This window comes from Musa acuminata, chromosome BXJ2-9, assembly GCF_036884655.1.
Source record: "Musa acuminata AAA Group cultivar baxijiao chromosome BXJ2-9, Cavendish_Baxijiao_AAA, whole genome shotgun sequence".
In the NCBI taxonomy this organism is placed as follows: Eukaryota; Viridiplantae; Streptophyta; class Magnoliopsida; order Zingiberales; family Musaceae; genus Musa; species Musa acuminata.
The window spans coordinates 2,211,739-2,232,128 of record NC_088346.1 but is presented as its reverse complement, the minus strand read 5'-3'; the positions used below and the strand labels follow the sequence as shown (position 1 = coordinate 2,232,128).

General features: G+C 41.5%; 3 protein-coding genes across 13 annotated transcripts; 2 read left to right on the top strand and 1 right to left on the bottom strand.

The window, feature by feature from the left end:
- The first annotated feature begins 830 nt into the window (after window positions 1–830).
- Window positions 831–4,431, top strand: LOC135622385 (glycine-rich protein A3-like). 3 transcript variants are annotated; one of them, XM_065124189.1, is made up of 3 exons: window positions 831–986; window positions 3,482–3,817; window positions 3,966–4,431. In XM_065124189.1, the coding sequence occupies exons 2-3, from the start codon at window positions 3,502–3,504 to the stop codon at window positions 4,235–4,237; spliced, it is 588 nt and encodes a 195-aa protein (XP_064980261.1). In that variant the 5' UTR covers window positions 831–986; window positions 3,482–3,501; the 3' UTR covers window positions 4,238–4,431. The 3 variants fall into 3 exon arrangements, with proteins under 3 accessions (XP_064980261.1, XP_064980262.1, XP_064980263.1); XM_065124190.1 differs by lacking the exon at window positions 831–986 and adding an exon at window positions 1,005–1,818; XM_065124191.1 differs by lacking the exon at window positions 831–986 and adding an exon at window positions 1,825–1,961.
- A 746-nt stretch (window positions 4,432–5,177) lies between these two features.
- Window positions 5,178–18,905, bottom strand: LOC135622388 (uncharacterized). Of its 9 annotated transcripts, none has more exons than XM_065124197.1 (5): window positions 18,470–18,611; window positions 10,819–10,928; window positions 10,530–10,694; window positions 5,832–5,964; window positions 5,178–5,737 (listed from the first exon to the last, which is right to left on the bottom strand). In XM_065124197.1, the coding sequence occupies exons 4-5, from the start codon at window positions 5,902–5,904 to the stop codon at window positions 5,490–5,492; spliced, it is 321 nt and encodes a 106-aa protein (XP_064980269.1). In that variant the 5' UTR covers window positions 5,905–5,964; window positions 10,530–10,694; window positions 10,819–10,928; window positions 18,470–18,611; the 3' UTR covers window positions 5,178–5,489. The 9 variants fall into 9 exon arrangements, with proteins under 9 accessions (XP_064980269.1, XP_064980267.1, XP_064980270.1 ...); XM_065124195.1 differs by having other exon boundaries at window positions 10,530–10,612; XM_065124198.1 differs by having other exon boundaries at window positions 5,832–5,940; window positions 10,530–10,612.
- On the top strand, window positions 7,376–9,706 carry LOC135622387 (glycine-rich protein A3-like). Its single transcript, XM_065124192.1, has 3 exons — window positions 7,376–7,479; window positions 9,006–9,354; window positions 9,507–9,706. The coding sequence occupies exons 1-3, from the start codon at window positions 7,474–7,476 to the stop codon at window positions 9,704–9,706; spliced, it is 555 nt and encodes a 184-aa protein (XP_064980264.1). The 5' UTR covers window positions 7,376–7,473.
- Window positions 18,906–20,390: the final 1,485 nt, after the last annotated feature.

Genomic DNA, 20,390 nt, shown 5'->3' with positions numbered 1-20,390 from the left:
CAAATAATTTTAACGTTTTAGTTGATGATAATGAACGATAACGTCGTTGGGGATTGACAATGGCTATTATGGATGAGAAGAGTGGTAGCAAGAGATTAGAGTCATTTTATATCTACGTTTTATCAAGTGACTCTTTTTCGTTGCTCGATAATTACATCGACATCGACGTCGATACAAAGCGACCCTTCGTTAGTGCACTTTTCATCCGTTACTATCAATTAAAATATTTTATTTTTTGTTTTTATTAGTAAAATCGATAATATTAAGATAAATAAATTATCGAAAATTATTATACTAAATAATTTAATATGATGATTTAGTAATTTCAAATCAAATCGAAACCGATAATGTACGGTTTAGTTAGCCGTTACGACGGTTTGTCAGCCTTGGTTCACAAAATTTAGTAACGGGAACCGTGGGCATATGGGAGACGTTATTTTCTGGGCCCAACAAACGCTTACCCGTGTCCGCCATCTATCTACCTTTTCATTGGAGATGCTTTGGGACCCGCAAACCAGACACATGACGTGGATAATGATCGTCGCCACCTCCCGTCCCGGCGATTCCTTCGAGGTGAAGACGGACCACGCGGAACGCGGCGACGTGGGTCCCTATAGGTGAAAGCGTCCCACCTAAACTGGCTGATAGTGTTACCCGTTCTCCTACCTCACCTGCTCTGTGGTTCGAAGACTCTGTTGCTGCTACTGCTCCCTCCAATCACAGCAGAGAGTATTCGCACGGGCGAGCCCAATAAGTGCGTGTCTTGTGTTCCTTGCGCGTCACTGATGAGAGCACGACGCGTCGAGTGCGCGTCCCCAAAAGAAAGTCGTTGACGCGTCCGTATCCCACCGCGTCAGCTTCCGATTTCTCTCTCCCCCTCTCCTAACTTATATACGAGATTGATGGATGGATGTATCGATCGATCGAGATATTTTGTTGCGGACGCTCCTTGGAGAGGCGAAGGGGATAGGGATCCATTTGGTTTGGTAATGCCTCTCCCTCTGTTTGATGTCGTTGTTGTTAAGATCGTATGGAACCATTTCCGGTGGACGATGTTCCTTCCTCGTTTGTTTGGTTTCTGCATCGTGTGCTAGGGCTGCTTTATTTACCCTGTTCTGTTGATTTCCCTTTGATATTGATCTTGGCATGTTTTAGTAGCGGAGAGGTCGTGCAGAACCGTAGGGTGATGGATATTCTTGGATCGGATTTGGAATTGCTTAATTAATCGAAAAGTAGGGTTCAAGATTGTGGGGTTATGAATCCTAGATGATCTGCCTCTTCGATTTGTTTGATTTTGTTGAGATGGAAGGCGTTTGTTTATATTATAGATTTAGGGATTGTGCTAGCCCCAACATATTCCTCTTGGGGCGACCCTTTCCCCCTTCGAAAGTCAACGCCTTGTTCGATTCCTATCCTTTACTCTGGACTGGCCTTCCACTACTAGTTCCCCTCGGTTATGTCTTCTTCTTCGACCGCAAAATTGCAAAGGCTTAATCCCCCAATATCGCGATGTCGATCGATTCTCACCAAAAAGATCTGATCTTTGCGCCTCCTTATCGTTCAAAGATGAATGAGTCGCAAGTAAAGAGTCCCCACCTAACAAGTTTGGTACGAACACGTGTCCCACTTTGCGTGACCAAACTCGATTTCGCATAGCACCACCCGCAGAACGCGTCCATTGCGCGTGGTCAAAGCAAAGCACGCGAGCGTTATCTCCGTGTTGTTTATCTAGTGGAATCGTCCTCTCTCCGATCTGTCTATATATTTGATTAGAAGTATCACTACGACATACATCACAGCGAGAGGGCTCATCATCTGGTAGAATTTGCCTCTCTTTTCTGTTCATTCTTTTTGCCTCTCTCTTTGCCGTTGATTAGAATTTGCCGTTTATCCTGTCGAAGAGCAAGATATTGGATCTTTCTTGAGGTTTTCAAAGCCATATTTTCTGTTTGGTTCAACATGTAAGGGTTTATTTCATCACCCTTTTTTCCTTTTTTTTGTTCCTTTCACTTTTTTTTCACTTGTAGCAAATCGCTTCTGTGTTTGGGAACAATTTTGGCTTAATTTGTCAAAGAAAGCTTAGGATTGAGTAACCAAAATATTAACATTTTTCATTTACTTTCCTAATTATTTTTTCGTTTTTTCTTCTTTTTCCTTTTTTTCCCCTTTCCTTCATCTCATTTTCAACATGCCATTTTAGTCGGGTCATTGAAGACCTGAAATTTTAACTTACCTGAGAATTCTCTATAAAAAGCACCAAGGTCTATTTTGATTTTCCAAACCCCCAAGATCTTCTTTTCTCAAAAGATCTTAGTCCTGGTCTCAACTTGGGGTATCTTTTCCACATCACTTGATTTCTGTAGTTTCATTGGAAATGATTGGTTGGGGCAACAGGGTTCAAGAACTTAAATTGTGTTCTTATGCATCATATTGTCATTTGCCTTGTTGCATTATCAAACTGGCAAAAGGAGTTTTCTTAGGCTAGGTTATAAGCAATCAATTCACTGTAGGATTTTCCATCGCCTCATGGGTCTGTTTAGGTTTTTTTTTTCTTGACTGCATTATCTGTTTGATAAAAGATATCTGGAAGAGGATTGTGGTTCATTTCTCAGATCTTACAGCATGCTACTTTACATGACAGACATCATTCTATTTGATCCACACACAAAAAAGAATTTGCTTAGATGTAGAAGAAAGAAATTTTATGACTAGCGGAGGCAGCATATGACCTTTTGACAGGTTTAGGATTGTATATGGGATGGAGTAAATGATTTGCGATCATCAAACTATTATTTTGGTTCCACATCAGGTTCTCATCTGGATAGAAGAAGGTTTGCTAGAGCCAAATGTACATGTTTTCATACTGTTGGAACTCAAGGATGTTGATCGAGATGGTTCTTTTTTCCTTCTTGTATGGTTAATCATCTATGTCTTTGAAGTCAAAGATTGTGTCAAACTTGTTCTGTCAAATGAAGTATAGTAGTTGCGAAACTTCAGACTTATTCTAACAAATAAAATATGTTAGCGATTGTAAATTAAGCTTTTTTATTTTTTTATTTAAAGGATATGCTATTAACAATTGTGCTTCCTCTTTAGGTATGTTTTTGCTATTTAGCTAATCCTTGTGGAGTTGGTAGTGTCTTCTCTCAAATTGGTAGCATCAGAACTCTTTATATTTTGGACACATGGCATTATCTGTTTGTATTAACATTTCATCATCAAGTACCCATACATGCTTCTTCTTCTGAGTAATTTGGGTCTAGAGTATATCTTGATCCATTACACGCTGCTTCATGGCTGGTGTTTTCCTATGTAGTTTGCATCTAGGGCATTCTTTGGATTAATGTTTGGAATTGTATGAAGATATGATCTCTATCAGCTTGTTAAGAAATGTTTTAGAGATTAATTTTGCTGTACATATCTGTTGTTTGTGATCCATCTCAAGAAATCAGCATTAACCATTGTCACATTTCTCTTTCAGCCATCTTCATTGAAGAGAAAATGGGAGGGGGAAAGGATAAGCATGATGAATCTGATAAAGGATTGTTTTCAAACTTAGCTCATGGGCTTGCTGGACATGGACAACATGGGGGGTATCCTCCATACCCTGGGGCGTACCCACCACCCGGGGCATACCCTCCACAAGGATATCCTCCCGCACCCGGTGCATATCCTCCGCATGGACATCCTTCTCAGGGATATCCCCCTCAAGGCTATCCACCATCAGGGTATCCTGGATATCCTCCATCAGGCGGATACCCACCTTCGGGATATCCACCTGCTGCTTATCCTGGTCCATCGGCTCCGTCACATCATGGTAAGTTGCCCAACTTTAGTTTCAGGAGATATACTTAAGCTTCTTTAGACAGACCATGTTAAAATCACTATTGCTGAGAACTCATTGCATCACATGGATGGCCAAAGTGTCTGTGTTCCCTAAACTTGATGATAAATTGTGGACACAGGGCATGGATCTAACATGGGAGCGATGCTGGCGGGGGGAGCTGCAGCTGCTGCGGCAGCTTACGGGGTTCACCAATTGTCTCACGGCCATCATCAGATGGGACATGGAATGCACCATGGCTTGGGCCACCATGGCAAGTTCAAGCACCATGGCTTTGGCCACCATGGCAAGTTCAAGCACCATGGCAAGTTCAAGCATGGAAAATTTGGCAAGCACGGCATGTTTGGTGGGAAACACGGCATGTTTGGTGGCAAGTTCAAGAAGTGGAAGTGATCCGTGATTGCCTGAATCCGTATCAATATCTCGCTATTGTTTTTATTTTCTTGCTCTAAATTCTGTCTTATATGCGTCACTCTCGTTTGTGATATGACTGTGTTGGGGATGTGTTATCGGCCTTAGGACATTTTAATCTGACATTTGTCTTGTACCTCCTGGTATTTATTATTGGTGCCCAATGATGCTGTTCATAGTGTTCGAAGAGTATACTTCCTATTGCTTCCTTCTACGCTTGGCAAATACATGCACGGTTGATTTTGGCTCGACCACCATAGACCTTTTGCTTGTTGTATGAAAAGCTGTATGGCACTCCCTTTTTCAGATATTATCTAACACGAAATTTACATTAAAAACCTACTCAACATTTTTATTTTCCTCAGAAGGCTACTTTTTAAAAAAAAAATTATTTTTTGACAAAGATGAGATTCGATTTTAGATCTTACGATAAGTAAGTTAAAAAAAGTTAGCATCTTATTACGGTAAATAGGTTATCATCTTAGAAGGTTAAGGGTTTACACCTAAAATATGTTTTTACACTCTTACACCTAAGATATTGACTTGGTGAAGATATCAAATTCATTTACAAAAAGTTGAATGTTTGAACTTTCAGATATTTACATTTTTATATATAAATGGTTGGGAGTTGGAAACTTAGTTCGATATATTTTTATATCTAAAATATTATTTGTTTATCAAATATTAAGACATATTTAGTTAAGGTTCAAGATTCACATTCTAATCTGACATATATATAGATGATTTATTAATATTGATTATCTTCAAAATTGATATCCAACACATGATAAAATTAGAACAATTCAGAGAAGATTTATATAATCCTTCATAAGTATTAAAGTTCAAAAATAAAAATAAAAACTCGAAAGTCACGTGATAAAATTAGAACAATTCAGAGAAGATTTATATAACCCTCCATAAGTATGAAAGTTAAAAATAAAAATAAAAATTCGGAACCTCCCCCGACAAATGTTTAGATTATATATCAATGTTAGTTGTCTTCAAAACTGATGTCACTCTGAAGACGCCCGATAAAATTGGAAGGACATATAGAGTATTTACATAGCCCTATGTAAGTAAAAAAGTTTACAAAAGAGTTGCATCAAGGTTTTCCACGCGCAGCAGTGGCCCGCATGGAAGTTTCAAAAGCTTCAACAAGGGAAAGCAAGGCAATTGAAGCACTGTAACTGTGGCTAAGCATGAGGAGGTTGAAAAAAAGGCATGGTAGTGACCTTCAAGTATCATCCGCCATGGTTTCTCGATACCTTCTGATGACATCCTTGTTAGGTTTCCTGTAGGTTTCTTCTATGTGATTTGCTACAAACATCCAAGTACTTATGAGCTTCTTTATGTTTGGGACGTTGTAGTTCTGGGCTATGTAAATACCACAGCCAGTTTCCAGCAAAAAAGAGAAACTGCTTCTTATCATCCCCATCGTAGACTGCTCTCTGTTACCCAAATTCAAAATGAATGCTAATATCCCTACAAAGGATAAAGAAGAAAGAGTCATTCAAATTCAAAAATACATTACTTTGATGCAAGGAGAAAGAAATGCCTTAATACATGAAAGTATAACCTTGAGAAGCAGCATAAACCAGACAACCGACTATAGTGGTGGCAGCAATGCCTAATGATTGACCATCTTGCATCAGGTGCTGTGAATTTCGCTCCTTTCGGTGCACGTGCTTACACACACAAGTAAAATGTGCCTAAGACAATTGTGAAATTTATTAAAGAAAGGCATTTATCAGAAACAAGTTAAGTTTCAGTGCAGGCTGAAAGATAGCATCAGCTTGCAATAGTGCAGATTTTGACTGACACAGGAATTTCTCCCTAATAACTTCTCTATGATAATAAAAACAAAGTTGCTAAACAACATCAAAATAAGTCAATTGGTCCCCAAATATGACAGACCTATGCATCGACAGATTACCAAAACAAAGTTTTCTAAAACTTGGATGAACCTTAAAGTTGGGCTGCTACATTGAGCTCCACCATTGTTTTATCAGGGAGGTCATCCTTCCTCCACACCCTCTTTTTCCTCTAGTTTCCTCTTCTTCATTAATATCTTTAAGAAACATAGTCTCGGTCTAAACCTTGCAATGGTAGTGACCAAAAACCCAATAACACAATTCAGTCCTTTCTCAGAAGATCAATATTTTTTACCTTCTAAATAGCAAATTTCTTTCATCAAGATAGCAATTACACAAAGTAAAAGAACTATAATGAGATGTCGAGAGCAAATGTGCATCTCTGAAAATTCCCCAACACTTGAACAGCTTCAGAAGTTAAAACTGGCTTCATTATGGAATTCTCTCACCTAATAATAAAAAAATATAAATAATTTTGCAAGTGGTCACCTAGACCCAGAGGACAAGACATATATTAACACATCAATGGCATGCATCGAATATAGAAATGGTGGAGCACAATTATAATTCTGAATACATTAAAACCGATATGAGATGAATGTTGGCACTTTTCCTATACTGTACTAAAATTTTAAATTTTGAAAATTTTCAGTTTTTGTAAATGTAGCATGGATCACTTCCAGGCTTCATTGATCTTATTGAAGATCTTCATTTTTCAGAAGTATATTTCCACGACACATATTGTACTTTCACATTTTGCCATCAAGAGTTGATGCATTATCATTTGAATCATTTTCAAAGACATACAAATAAAAGTAAGTTCTGATTTAAAGTTCATTCCATCTTTGCACTAACGAGTTAAAAAGCTTGAGTGATTAAGAATCTAGCAATATTTGAAATCCTAATAAATTAGGTCATTAAATGATTCACATGTATGATGGCTCTGTGGACAGGTGAACTGTGATTTAATGTTTCTTGTATTTTAGTCTTTCATACCTTTCTTATTTATAAATTATTGAAGTTGTTAAAGCTTAACTTTGTACAAAATATGGATTGCGATGTAGTAGAAGGTGGGTGTTCCTAATTTGCTACAGAACAAGAACGATTGAATAGATGAATCGTTGTTTCAGGTGTGAGGTTCCTCTTATTATACCAAATAGGCAGTAGTCCTACTAACATTTAGCTTCCTCTTACCTTAGTGTTACAGCCCCAGACACCGTGCATGACCATGAATTGTCATAGCACTGTGACACCACTACAAAAGACCAGTGGCAATGGAAAGAGAATAGCTCGACCGGGAATCAACACAGCAGAGGCTATAATACCGCAGGCAGATGCGATGCGACGATGATGGTTGTAACTTCACATATCACACCTCTCTTTTCTATTTCTTCTATTTGCCATTACTCTCGCACATTTATCCTGTCGAAGAGCAAGATATTGGATTTTTCTTGAGGTTTTCAAAGCCATCTTTTCTGCTTGGTTCAACATTTAAGGGTTTATTTCATCACCTTTTTTCCCTTTTTTTTTTTCATTCCTTTCACTTTTTTCACTTATAGCAAATTGCTTCTCTGTTTGGGAACGATTTTGGCTTGATTTGTCAAAGAAAGCTTAGGATTGAGTAACCAAAAATATTAACATTTTTCATTTACTTTCCTAACTCTTTTTTCGTTTTTTCTTCTTTTTCCTTTCTTTCCCTTTCCTTCGTCTGATTTTCGACATGCCATTTTAGTCGGGTCATTGAAGACCTGAAATTTTAACTTACCTGAGAATTCTTTATAAAAAGCACCACGATCTCTTTTGATTTTCCAAATCCCAAGATCTTCTTTTCTCAAAAGATCTTAGTCCCTGTCTCAACTTGGGTTATCTTTTCGACACCACTTGATTTCAGGTTCTTCTTTTCTTCAATTTTCTGTATTTTCATTGGAAATGATTGGTTGGGGCAATAGGGTTCAAGAACTTAAATTGTGTTCTTATGCATCATATTGTCATTTGCCTTCTTGGATTATCAAACTGGCAAAAGGAGTTTTCTTAGGCTACGTTATAAGCAATCAGTTCAATATAGGATTTTCCATTGGCTCATGTGTCTGTTTGACTTTTTTTTTCTTGACTGCATTATCTGTTTGATAAAAGAGATCTGGAAGAGGATTGTGGTCCATTTCTCAGATCTTACAGCATGCTATTTTACATGATAGACATCGTTCTATTTGATCCACACACAAAAAAGAATTTGCTTAGATGTAGAAAGAAATTTTATGACTAGCGGAGGCAGCATACCTTCTGAAAGGTTTAAGATTGCATGTGGGATGGAGTAAATAGTTTGCCATCATCGAACTATTATTTCTGTTCCATAACAGGCTCTAAAAACATCTGGATAGAAGAAGGTTTGCTAGAGCTAAATGTACATGTTTTCATACTGCTGGCACTCAAGGATGTTGATCAAGATAGTTCTTTTTACCTTCTTGTATGGTTAATCATCTATGTCTTTTAAATCGAAGATTTTGTCAAACGTTTTCTATCAAATGAAATAGAGTAGTCGTGAAACAATGTCCTCCCTGTGGTAGCATCAGAACTCAATATTTTGGAGATATGTTAGTACCCATACTCGCCTCTTATTGCAAGTAATTTGGGTCTAGAGTATATCTTGATCTGTTACACACTGCTTCATGGCTGCTGGTGTTTTCCTCTATGGTTTGCATTTAGGGTATGCGTTGGATTAATGTTCAGAATCATGTGAAGATATGATATGTATCAGCTTGTTAAGAACTTTTTTACAGATTACTTTTGCTCTACGTATCTGTATTGTTTGTGATCCATCTCAAGGTAGATAGAGCAATAATGTGGAATCACCATTAACCATTGTCATATTTTTCTTTCAGCCATCTTCATCAAAGAGAATGGAAGGGGGAAAGGATAAGCATGACGAATCTGATAAAGGATTGTTTTCGAACTTAGCGCATGGACTTATTGGAGGACATGGAAACCATGGGGGATATCCTCCACCACCCGGGGCATACCCACCTCCTGGAGCATATGCTCCACACGGATATCCTCCCGCACCCGGCGCATACCTACCTCCTGGGGCATATGCACCACATGGATATCCTCCCACGTCCAGCACATATCCTCCGCATGGCTATCCTCATCAGGGATATCCACCTCATGGTTATCCACCTTCGGGATATCTACCTACCGCTTACCCTGGTCCATCGGCTCCGTCGCATCATGGTAAGTACCACATCTTTAGTTTCAGGCAATATGCTTAAACTGCTTTAGACACACCATGCTATAATGATTAGTGCTGCATTACAAGAAGACCAATTGCTTGGATGACCAAAATATGCATGTTCCCTAAACTCGATAATAAATTGTGGACACAGGACATGGATCTAAAATGGGAGCGTTGCTGGCAGGGGGAGCTGCTGCTGCTGCAGCAGCTTACGGTGCTTACCAATTGATGCACGGCCATCATCAGACGGGACATGGAATGCCCCACTTTGGCCAGCATGGCAAGTTCAAGCATGGGATGTTCGGTGGGAAACACGGTAGATTTGGTGGCAAGTTCAAGAAGTGGAAGTGATCCACAATTGCTCGACTCCATCAGCCTTATCCATAAATCCATACGGTTTTTAATTTCTTGTTTCTAAGTTATATCTTATCTGCATCGGTCTCATTTTTTATATGACTGTGTTCAGGCTGTGTTATCGACCTTAGTACATTTTAATCATAGATATTTTTCTTGCACCTGCCAGTGGCATCCGTGCCCAATGATGCCGTTCAGTGTTGAAGAGTATACTTCTATTGCCTCCTTACGCCTTGCAAATGCATGCGCAGTTATGAGCTAAATTTTGATTTGGCTTGACCAACATGGACATATTTGTTAGTTGTACAATAAGCTCTCAGCCACTCACTTGTTTCAGATATTAGCTAAAACAAAAATTACTTGAAAATATGAGATCCGAGCCTAAGATCTTACAATGATGTATCAGATTCACTTATCAATCGAGGTTTAAAATTTCGTCTTTACACTTTAAATAATGATCTAATGGTGATATATCAAAGTATCAAACCTTACGTCTAAAACATCCTCATCCAATATATTTTTGATCTGATGATGGCATACTGAATCCAATATATCTTTATACCTAAAATATTGATTGGATAGTGGTGTATCAAATCTACTTAAAAGTTGAGAATTTGAAATATCATCAATTTTATTTAGATGATTTGTCAATGTTGATTGTCTTCAAAATCGATGATTCTTAGGAGACACCCGATAAAAGATCTACATGAACCCATGCAAGAATGAAAACTAAAAATAAAAAGAGTTGCATCAAAGTTTTCCACACACGACATATGTTTCAAAAGCTTCAATAAGGAAAAGGGCAAATAAAGAACTGTACCAGTAACTGTGGTTAAGTATGAGAGAGCTTCTTTATGTTTGGGATGTTGTAGTTCTGGGTGCTGTAAATACCACAGCCAGTTCCTAGCAAAAAAGAGAAACTGCTTCTTATTATCCCCATCTTAGACTGCTCTGATATCCAAATTCAAAATGAACGTTAATATCCCTACAAAGGAGCGAGGAGAAAGTGTGGTTCAAATTCAAAAAGAATGTTAACACCCCTAACAGAGAAGCAAGAAGAAAGAAATGCCTTAATACTTGAAAGTATAACTTTGAGAACCAGTATATACCTGACAACCGAGTATGGTGGTGACCGCGATGCCCAACAATGACGGTCTTGGATTAGGTGCTGTGACTTTCACTCCTTTCCGTGCACATGCTTACGACGAGTCAAATGTGTCTAACAATTGTGAATAATTTTTTTAAAAAGGACATTTATCAATACAAATTCAAAAGTTCTAGTGCAGGCCGAAAGAGAGTGTCGGCTTTGCAATTGAGTAGATTTGATTATCTTACGCAGAAATTTCTCCCTAATAACTTCTGTATGATACAAAAAACGAAGTTGCTAAACAACATCAAACTAAGTCAATTGGTCCCCAAATATGAGAGACATATGCATCTACAGAGTTCTAAAACAAAGTTTTCTAAAACTTGGATGAACCTTAAAGTTGGGCTGCTACATTGAGCTCCACCATTGTTTCATCGGGGAGGTTTTTCAGATGGTCATCCTTCCTCCACACCAGGGTTTGTAGTACCGAACTGTACCGCCCAGTATGGGCGGTACGTACCGGTCCGATAGGTTGCCGGTACACGGACCGCCTGTTACCGGTCCGAGTGCACTGTAGCAATGCTACATTACTCGGCGTACCTGGGTGTACCGCTCTGTCACGGACAAACTTTGAAACAGGATGTTTGATGTAATGCTTATATCTGTCCGTGTCTGTTGGCATGTTCATGCCTTGTACAGCATGTAGAGGGGCAGCCGAAGGCTTATAAGTCCCATTTTAGTTGGGTGGTGGCCTCTTTAGGCTTGTAAATAAAGGTTGTGTCATGTGGACACGTGCGAGAGCTTTTCGGTCTGTAATGGACCATTTTACCCTTTGTTGTGCCACTGTTCAGAGCTTGTAAAGTCTGTTTGTAATTTGCATTGTCTATAAAGTGTTTTTCGGAGATGTTTGCTTGTGGATCCCGATTGAGGCGTTCTCTCTAACCCGTTCTCTCTTTTGGTGGTCCTAAGGGACAATGGGAGGCTTTGGGGAGGCTGACCTTTGCGGACGGACACGCAAGGGTGCCGCACGACTTAGGCAAAACCAGCTAAGTCCGTGTCATATGGTATCAGAGCTGGACAAGCACTCATAGAAACACTTAGCATGCAAACGTGGGGGACCTAGCGAGACTGCGTTGAGGGCAGTCAGCACACGCGCGACCGCTTGAGGGAAAACGGGCATGGAGATGCAGGGAAAAGAGTCGCTCAGAGGAGCGGGCATCTGAGATTGGCATTCAGAGGAATGGCCAACCCTTCGCGTAAGAGGCACCACGAGAACAGGCAAGCTTGGAAGAATTTGGAGCGCACAAAGGTTGGGATGGCTGAGTTTGAGCTACGGCTCAACGTTGACAACTATACTTGATGGTGCTCTAGGCAAGCGAGGCGCTTGACAAGAATGAGACCATGCAAGGTGGAATGAGTTGCTCAACGACCAAAAGAGTTATGCAAAGCTCACAGAGGTGAGGGGAATTGCTAACTCGAAGAATTTGGTACTCATGCATGGGCTTGTATGCGGACGACGGAATGTTCGTGGCCATCCCAAGGCGACCGAAACTCGGCGCCATGGAGCATTGAAACTTTCTCTTCGGCATGTGAAGGATACGTCCGTCGGAGGCTAAAGTGTGCAACGAGTTCAGCATGTTGCTAGGCCTTGAGGGGTGCAGTGGGGGCTGTATTGACATGGAGTCGCAATCTAGCAAGTGCGTTTGCAGGAGGCAGAACAGTGCACAGTCTGTTTAGCAGATCGGAGTAGTCCAAGGGGATGGTGGTCTCCGAAACGAAGAGAGATGTTGCTCCAACGGGATAGTTATCCAGGAGGGATAAGTCCCGGCTCTCCAGAGGGAGAATCATGTGAGACGGACCTCACATGTTGAGGAGGAGTACCTCAACAAACAACAACTCCACGAAGCTCGATGGACTGAGAAAGCGGCGAGGAGTTGTCGCATGATCTCGCTCGAGAGAATGCATTGGTGGATGCATTGCGAGATTAAGTGGGGGAGCGACCTAAAGCAACTTAAATGAAGGCACACTTGGAGTCGATGTGGAGATCAGACTCAAGGGAGGGTTGACCCGTGGAATGGAGGGCACGAGGGCCACCATCGACTCAATGCAGAAGCGAGGAGCGGAGCAACTTGGGTGTAACTTGGCGAAGTACCCAAGCCGCATGAAGGGAGCCAGCATAGAAGTTGGAACATGGAGCAGAGGCACAGTGCTTTCCTTAGACGGAGGTCAAGGACATGGACTCTTGCAGAGGTAAGAGTAGGATCATGTTGTTCCATGGGCCATTCATTCTGTCGGAGTGGACTCATCTTGCATGGTGCCAAAGACGAAGGGAGCTTCTGGGCACATGCACCTTATCTCGGAGGAGTATTTGATGGAGGAACTAAGGTGACTCAATTTGCAGAGGCGAAGTCGAGTTCAGAAGACCTTAGCACGGGGCAAGAGGACGCAGAGGCGGGTACTCTTGAAGAATATGCCACAGTGTTGCCATTCGAGTTGCTATGAAGGAAGCAGTGCGCAGCGGAGATTGTGCTGGTAGGGGTAGAGGCCCAGGATCCAGACAATGATGCACAAATTACAGTGAAGTCGGTGGACTTCGGGAGCTACTAGGCGACGGACTGTCCTAGAGCGGTGCTTCATCTAGGTGTGACCCAAGAGTGGGTGGATGAAGGTCGATTGCCAAAGGAGCGAACAAAATCGAAGGTGGAGAAGACCCTGCGATGTATTGGCAGAGGCCACACATGGAGGGTTCACAATTCGAGTTTATTCCACAAGGATCAGAATGCAATGGAGATGTCACCAGGAGGCGACATGGTGCAGCGGATCGTGGTGGAACAGTTCGTGGCATTGCGACACACACGACATAGTCCCGTGAGGGATGAGATCATATGGAGGTATGATCGGGAGCTACTGGGAGCTCTGCTTTGGTGAACAACACGACGGCAAGAAGGGCTATGGATTCAAGGAGTGAAGGCCATGGTACCGCAGAGGCGGGTCTTCCGGGCGTGCACCGAATTTTGCATCGGATGAAAACCTTGGTCATCAGCATATGGGGGCTGTGTTCCACCAAGGGAAAAAGTTCGAATGCAGGTACCAGTGAGTTCCATGGGAGGGACTTGATCATGCAGAGGTATGATCGAAGCAGCTGGAGAGTTGGACTGCTTCAGAGCTCATATTCGCTTAAGGGAGCCCGACAAGTCAAAGGACAAGGTCGAGTAAGCGAACGTTGCTACCAAGGAAGCTAAGGAGAACAGAATCGGTGCAAACCCTATAATGTGATGGCAGAGGCCATGCATGGGAGTTGCAGTCTGTCTTTCCATCGACCAAACAGACTGCTTGGAGAACACAGAGGTGTTGAAGCAGGAGGTCGAAAGGGGCGAGGAAGCGACGGCGAGTCCAGAGGGACTTAGCTACCCAAAATCAAGCATCAGTCAGAATGGAGGTGGACTCAGAGGAGTGCCACAGAGACATATCTACTGATCGTGAAGAAAAGGGATGTAGATGCGAGGAGACGGATAGTAGGGCCATGGGCATGGCAGCGCCATGGTACCGCAGAGGCGGGACTTCCGTGAAAGTCATTGATCCCTTGCTCTCACGGAGGGAGAGCGTTTGGTCGTGAAAGGGGCCGAGGAGGTGGAGCATGCAGAGGCAATATCTAAGTACCGAGACAAGGCTGAAGGGCAGAGGCCAAGAAACTTCGTAAGACCGGTGTCAACAAGTTTCTCATCAAGATAGCCGTAAGTGAAGGACTTCGGGTCATGCAAGAGTGCACGACCAAGGAACGAAGCAGGCAGTACGCGGTGCTGTACCTTTGCTACTCAGTGGAGTAGGCGGCAGGGTTGATGGAGAAGACGGTAAAATCCCAGAGGCGACCTCATCTATCAGAGAATTACTCCAAGTTGGGGTGAAAACTTCCTGCATTCCAGAAGTTCAATGGCATTGAGAAGGTGAATCACAGTAACTAACTCAACGCAAGGAGTGCAAACACTTCAAGTGCTTCAGAAGTGTGAGCAAAGAGCAGGCGAATACCAGTAACCAGCTCGATGCATGAAGTACAACCTCGAGGAGGCGGGCGAAGTCAAGTAACCTTTGCCTTCTCAACTCTTAAGAGAATGGGCGAAACCGAGTACCCCAATTCTCTTATCTATCCAGCAGAAGAGCTCTGCACAAGTTCAAAGACCCTTCGAAGATAATGAAAGACAATAGTTGTCAAATCCTCACCAACGGTGATCAGTGCTACTGAGAGTAGATTGTCCGCTTCATTTCCCAACGAAATGTCAATCGAAAGCGGAAGTGATGCGAACCTACTTGGATGCGACAACTAACTGAAAGAAGAGTCAATGAGCAGATTTTGTGGAGGAAGGACCCAAAACTTCAGAAGTTTACGAGGCGATGCTCGTTAAAGCTCCAACAAGCATCCACCCAGTTCAAGCAGCATGTGGAAATTTTGAGAGACTGGCGCAGTAAGGATGATCTTTTCCTTCATTTGGTGGATCCGCAGGAATCAACGAGGATCAACACAACTCAGCCAACCCCACACCAGAGTCAGAGTCATTGGCGAGTTGAAGCAGCATGGCGGATCAAAAGGTTCGACTACTCAAAAACAGCAGCGGAGAGCAGCTGGGAGCCAGGAGGCGCATTGCAGCTGGAGCGGAAGATTGAAGACTCAGCAAAGGCGAAAGGTTGCAGTGTTCACAAAGGCTTCGACGAGGACGTCGAAGGGATAAGTGGGGGAGAATGTCACGGACAAACTTTGAAACAGGATGTTTGATGTAATGCTTATATCTGTCCGTGTCTGTTGGCATGTTCATGCCTTGTACAGCATGTAGAGGGGCAGCCGAAGGCTTATAAGTCCCATTTTAGTTGGGTGGTGGCCTCTTTAGGCTTGTAAATAAAGGTTGTGTCATGTGGACACGTGCGAGAGCTTTTCGGTCTGTAATGGACCATTTTACCCTTTGTTGTGCCACTGTTCAGAGCTTGTAAAGTCTGTTTGTAATTTGTATTGTCTATAAAGTGTTTTTCGGAGATGTTTGCTTGTGGATCCCAATTGAGGCGTTCTCTCTAACCCGTTCTCTCTTTTGGTGGTCCTAAGGGACAATGGGAGGCTTTGGGGAGGCTGACCTTTGCGGACGGACACGCAAGGGTGCCGCACGACTTAGGCAAAACCAGCTAAGTCCGTGTCAGCTCGGTATACTATACCGTACCGGTACCGAGCCCAAGTCGAAATACCGGTATGGTACGGTATTGCGAACCTTGCTCCACATCCTCTTTTTCCTCAAGTTTCTTCTTTTCTATTATTATCTTTAAGAAACATAGTCTCAGTCTAAACCTTGTAATAGTAGTGACCAAAAACCCAATAACACAATTCAGTCCTTTCTCAAAAAATCAATATTTTCACATTGACCTTCTAAATAGCAAATTTTCTTTCATCTAGATATCAATTATACCAAGTAAAAGAACTTCGATGAGATGTCAAAAGCAAATGATAATTTGAGAGAATTCCCCAATGCTTGACCAGCTTCAGAAGTTAAAACTGTCATTATGGCATTCTCTCACCTAATGATAAAAAACATTGGTGACTTAGACTCAGAGGAGAAGACATATATTAATATGTCGATGACATGCATCAAGAACAGATATGGTGGAGCACAATTATAATTCTGAATAGATTGAAACCAAGATGACAACTGAGGAAACTTAAAGGATGTCTTTAATCTCATAAGAACTCAGCTTCCACTTTTCTTTATAAATTTGGATTTTGGATTGATGCATAACTTACCATGTCATAAGTAGGTCTTGTGAAACAAATGAAGCCTATCACGAGTTTCTTAATTCTTTGGATGATTTCCTATTCACTTACCGATGTCACTTGTCATCATCCTAGGCTCCTAGCAAAAATTTTAATCTGCTGACTTAACAGATGTGTCACCAGTGTCATCCTACAGCGTAGAAATTTCAATTAACATTCAACAAATTGTCTCATTTATGAAATAAACAATCCTTTTTCCATCTGCTATATTATCAGAGCAATATGAGATGAATGTTTGTACTTTTCCTATCCTCTACTAAATTGTAAATTTCTTCAGCTTTTGTAACAATATCCGATCTTTGAAGCGTCATTGATCTTATTGAATATCTGCATTTTTCAAAAGTTTTTTTCGAGCTCACTGTACTTTTACATTTTTCCATCAAAGACTGACACATTATCTTTGAAATCTTCAAAGACATACAAATAAAAGTGAATTTTGATTTTAAGTTCATTCCATCTTTACATTAATGAATTAGTTAGATACAACATCTCTTTAATATGGGAAGGAGGCTTAGGAAGGCTATAATTTTTTTTTCTGAAGGCTCAAATAACAAGTTGTCCCACCCACTATTTTGTGTAAGTTTTTCAGTTCTTAGCAAGGATTTCAATTGCTGATACTTGGACCATGTGCTTGAATGTCATCATTGGTTAAGTAAAATATCATATATATGGAATATTGTCAGACCCAACAAGGAAGAAAGACAAAGAAAATCCATGCCTTAATTATCTGTAAACTCTTAATTTGATTTTAACCTTTAGATTCTTTAAAAATTATATATTTATACAAGATGTTGCAAACTCACTTCACTATTCATCAAATTAAGACTAAAAAGCATACAGCATCTATGAAGTCTTATGCACAAGCACAGCACCTCTGTAACACACAAACATCAAAATTTTATCCATTTTTATAAAGAACTAATAATTCATGAAAAGAAAAGACTCAATCCTTGATGATATCATGGTTCTATAATTTATTTATACAAACCATGCATCTATCTCAAAAGATGACCCTGAACAAACCCCAAATCAGTGGATTCCCTTGTGCACTAAGACACCCTCTTTACCTTAGTCACCCATCAAATTGGTTAGCCAAAATCATTTAGTGTCATAACTCCATGACCTACGAGGAGCAAGTTCAATGACACCCGAGACAACGACTTAATTTGGAGATCATATTTCCAGGTTTAAGCAACAAAATTCAAGCCATAATGAGAAGTTCATGAGACACCCTACCTTGTCTTGGAACTGTATTTGACATTCCCAATTGGAACTCTAATTGAAGACACCACAAATCATTTATTAGATTTAACAATGACTTATTTTGAGATCATATTGCTAAGTCTAAGCACCAAAATTCAAGCCACCTTCCTTGTCTTGGAACTTTGTTTGGCATCCCCAATTGGGATTCTATGACATAATTGAAGACTCACTACAAAAATCATATATCAGATTTGTCAAATCTTACAAATTTTCAGCAGACAACGGAGTCAATGGAATAGATTTCAACTATAACTGAGGACAATGTGAAGCCCAAAAGAGCATGAATCCACGAAGAACAAACCCTACGCGGAAGAACACCTAACGATCCCAGGGTGCCAAGAATTCAAAGGGAAGGCGAGCCCCGGATCCTTTACATTTACGCCTCAATGGGGTGAAGACGCTCGTAAATGAACGCAGAACCCTGATCGATTCGGGAAAAGAAAATAAAATTACTAGGGTTGTGTCTGTTCTGTTCTGCTGCAGAGATCAGGTTCTGCTCCTTATTCTGTTCTTCCCCAAACCAGATAATGATCTTACCACAGGATAAACGAAACGACACCAGAAATTTAGAGGCCAGAGGGGTTCGATAGAAAACAAATCTCACCGGATCGTCGCAGCCCTCGAGACGGAGCCGTGACCGACGACAGCAGAGAGAGAGAGAGAGAGAGAGAGATGTTTCCAGATCCACCGCGAAGCGTGAACGCCGCCGGCGCCGCCTCGTCGGATTGCGTTCCATGCGAGTTCGGTCGGGACTACTTGGAGCACCGTAATGATGAACGGCCCTGCGAACCCGATCTGGAGCTCAGCATCCCGACGCGAATCTCGACGTCCACTTCCTTGTCTCGTCCTAAACGGGCGGGCGGCATCCCGGCGAATCACACGACGCCTTGTTAACCTGTCGGATCCGAATGGATCCAAATGTTCTTTGGTTGCCGACTCGCATCATCGGCTCCGAGGTTTTATTCGCTTGGCCGTGTTAATTGTAGAGGACAAAGAAGAACATAAAAAAAAAACAGAAAAAATCTCTAATATTTCGGAGAGTAGCAATTCGGAAGAGAATCCTATCATCTATAGTTTTCCTTCTTATTTATTAGGATTATTATTGTTTTGACCCAATATTCCATGTATCACGTAACAAAATTTTCGATAAATTTAACCACTTATCTTTTATAATATATATATATATATATATATATATATATATATATATATATATATATATATATATTTATATATATATGTGACGACACTTCAATCATAACCGCCTCGAGTACGACAGCCCAACAACAGTGTCTGGAATAGGGTCACATTATGATATACCTAAATAATACGCAAGCATTCTACGCTGTACGAAAACTGCAAAGCACAACATACATAGATAGCATCAAACAACTAATTTTATGCTTCAAGCGATTATTACAGGACACCGTAGACAGTAAACCCCATTCAACAACATCAAACGAACTCATGCATACAACCACTTGGATGAAGTTTTGTCCCATAAAGGAACGAACAAGAAACAGAATGCATAGAGAAGCCATCTCTGTCATCTTCGCCACTCGGTTGTCTCTCCCTGCATACAGCTAATCTATCTATTACCCCACTCTGCTGGATTATGGCATCAGATCTCTCGTATTGCTCGCATCGACTCTCGAACGCGCGCTCCCGCGACCTCAGATCTCTCTGTTGAACACATAAACGTACCTCGTTGCATCATCGATCTCCTTAACGCGCGCGCTGACGTCGGATCTCTCGCTCGGACTCATGAACGTGCCTCGGAACCGTATCGTTCGCATCATCTCTCGAGCTCATGAACGCGCCTTGGAACCGTACCGTAACGTCGTTCGTGCCTCCAGTTGTGTGCGTCTTCTGCGAGGGAGACCTGTGGTTTGCTATGTTCATCTTCCCTCATATATAACATGCGTCCTTATCTTCTCGAGCCAATTAATCGTCACGATGCTACGCCACTCTCTCGATGCTGGAGTCATCTCGTTCTCCTACATTATGACGTGGATTTGTCTTCTGTTCCAAGTTAACTGACACGTAGAAACGTCAGGAGGCGATCCGCTACGGCCTCGTAGACGTTACTCCCATCGATCTACTACCACGTAACGAGGTCGGTGGTCGAGGAGGGACAGGTGTCGAGTGGAGCGCGGGGATTGGATGGAGCTGCTTCCTGTGAAGATTACACCGGATCCAGGGGAGGAGAGCGGTGCAGGGTTCCTACGCCGCTGCGGTGACGGAGTCGGTGTCGGTCGGATCCTGCGGCGGGTGATCATAGCGATACCACGGGAACGCGGACAAACGATGAATCTTTGTAGGCGACGTCGCGTTTTGCACACCTACTAATTATCTTGTTTATGCTAAGCCATTAAATTATAATGTTATTAGAAAAAAAGCTTGAGCGATTAAGAATCTAACAATATGATGGCTCCGTAGACAAGTGAACTGTGATTTAACGTTTCTTGTATTTTAGTCTTTCATACCTTTTCTTATTTATAAATTATCGTAAGTTGTTAAAGCTT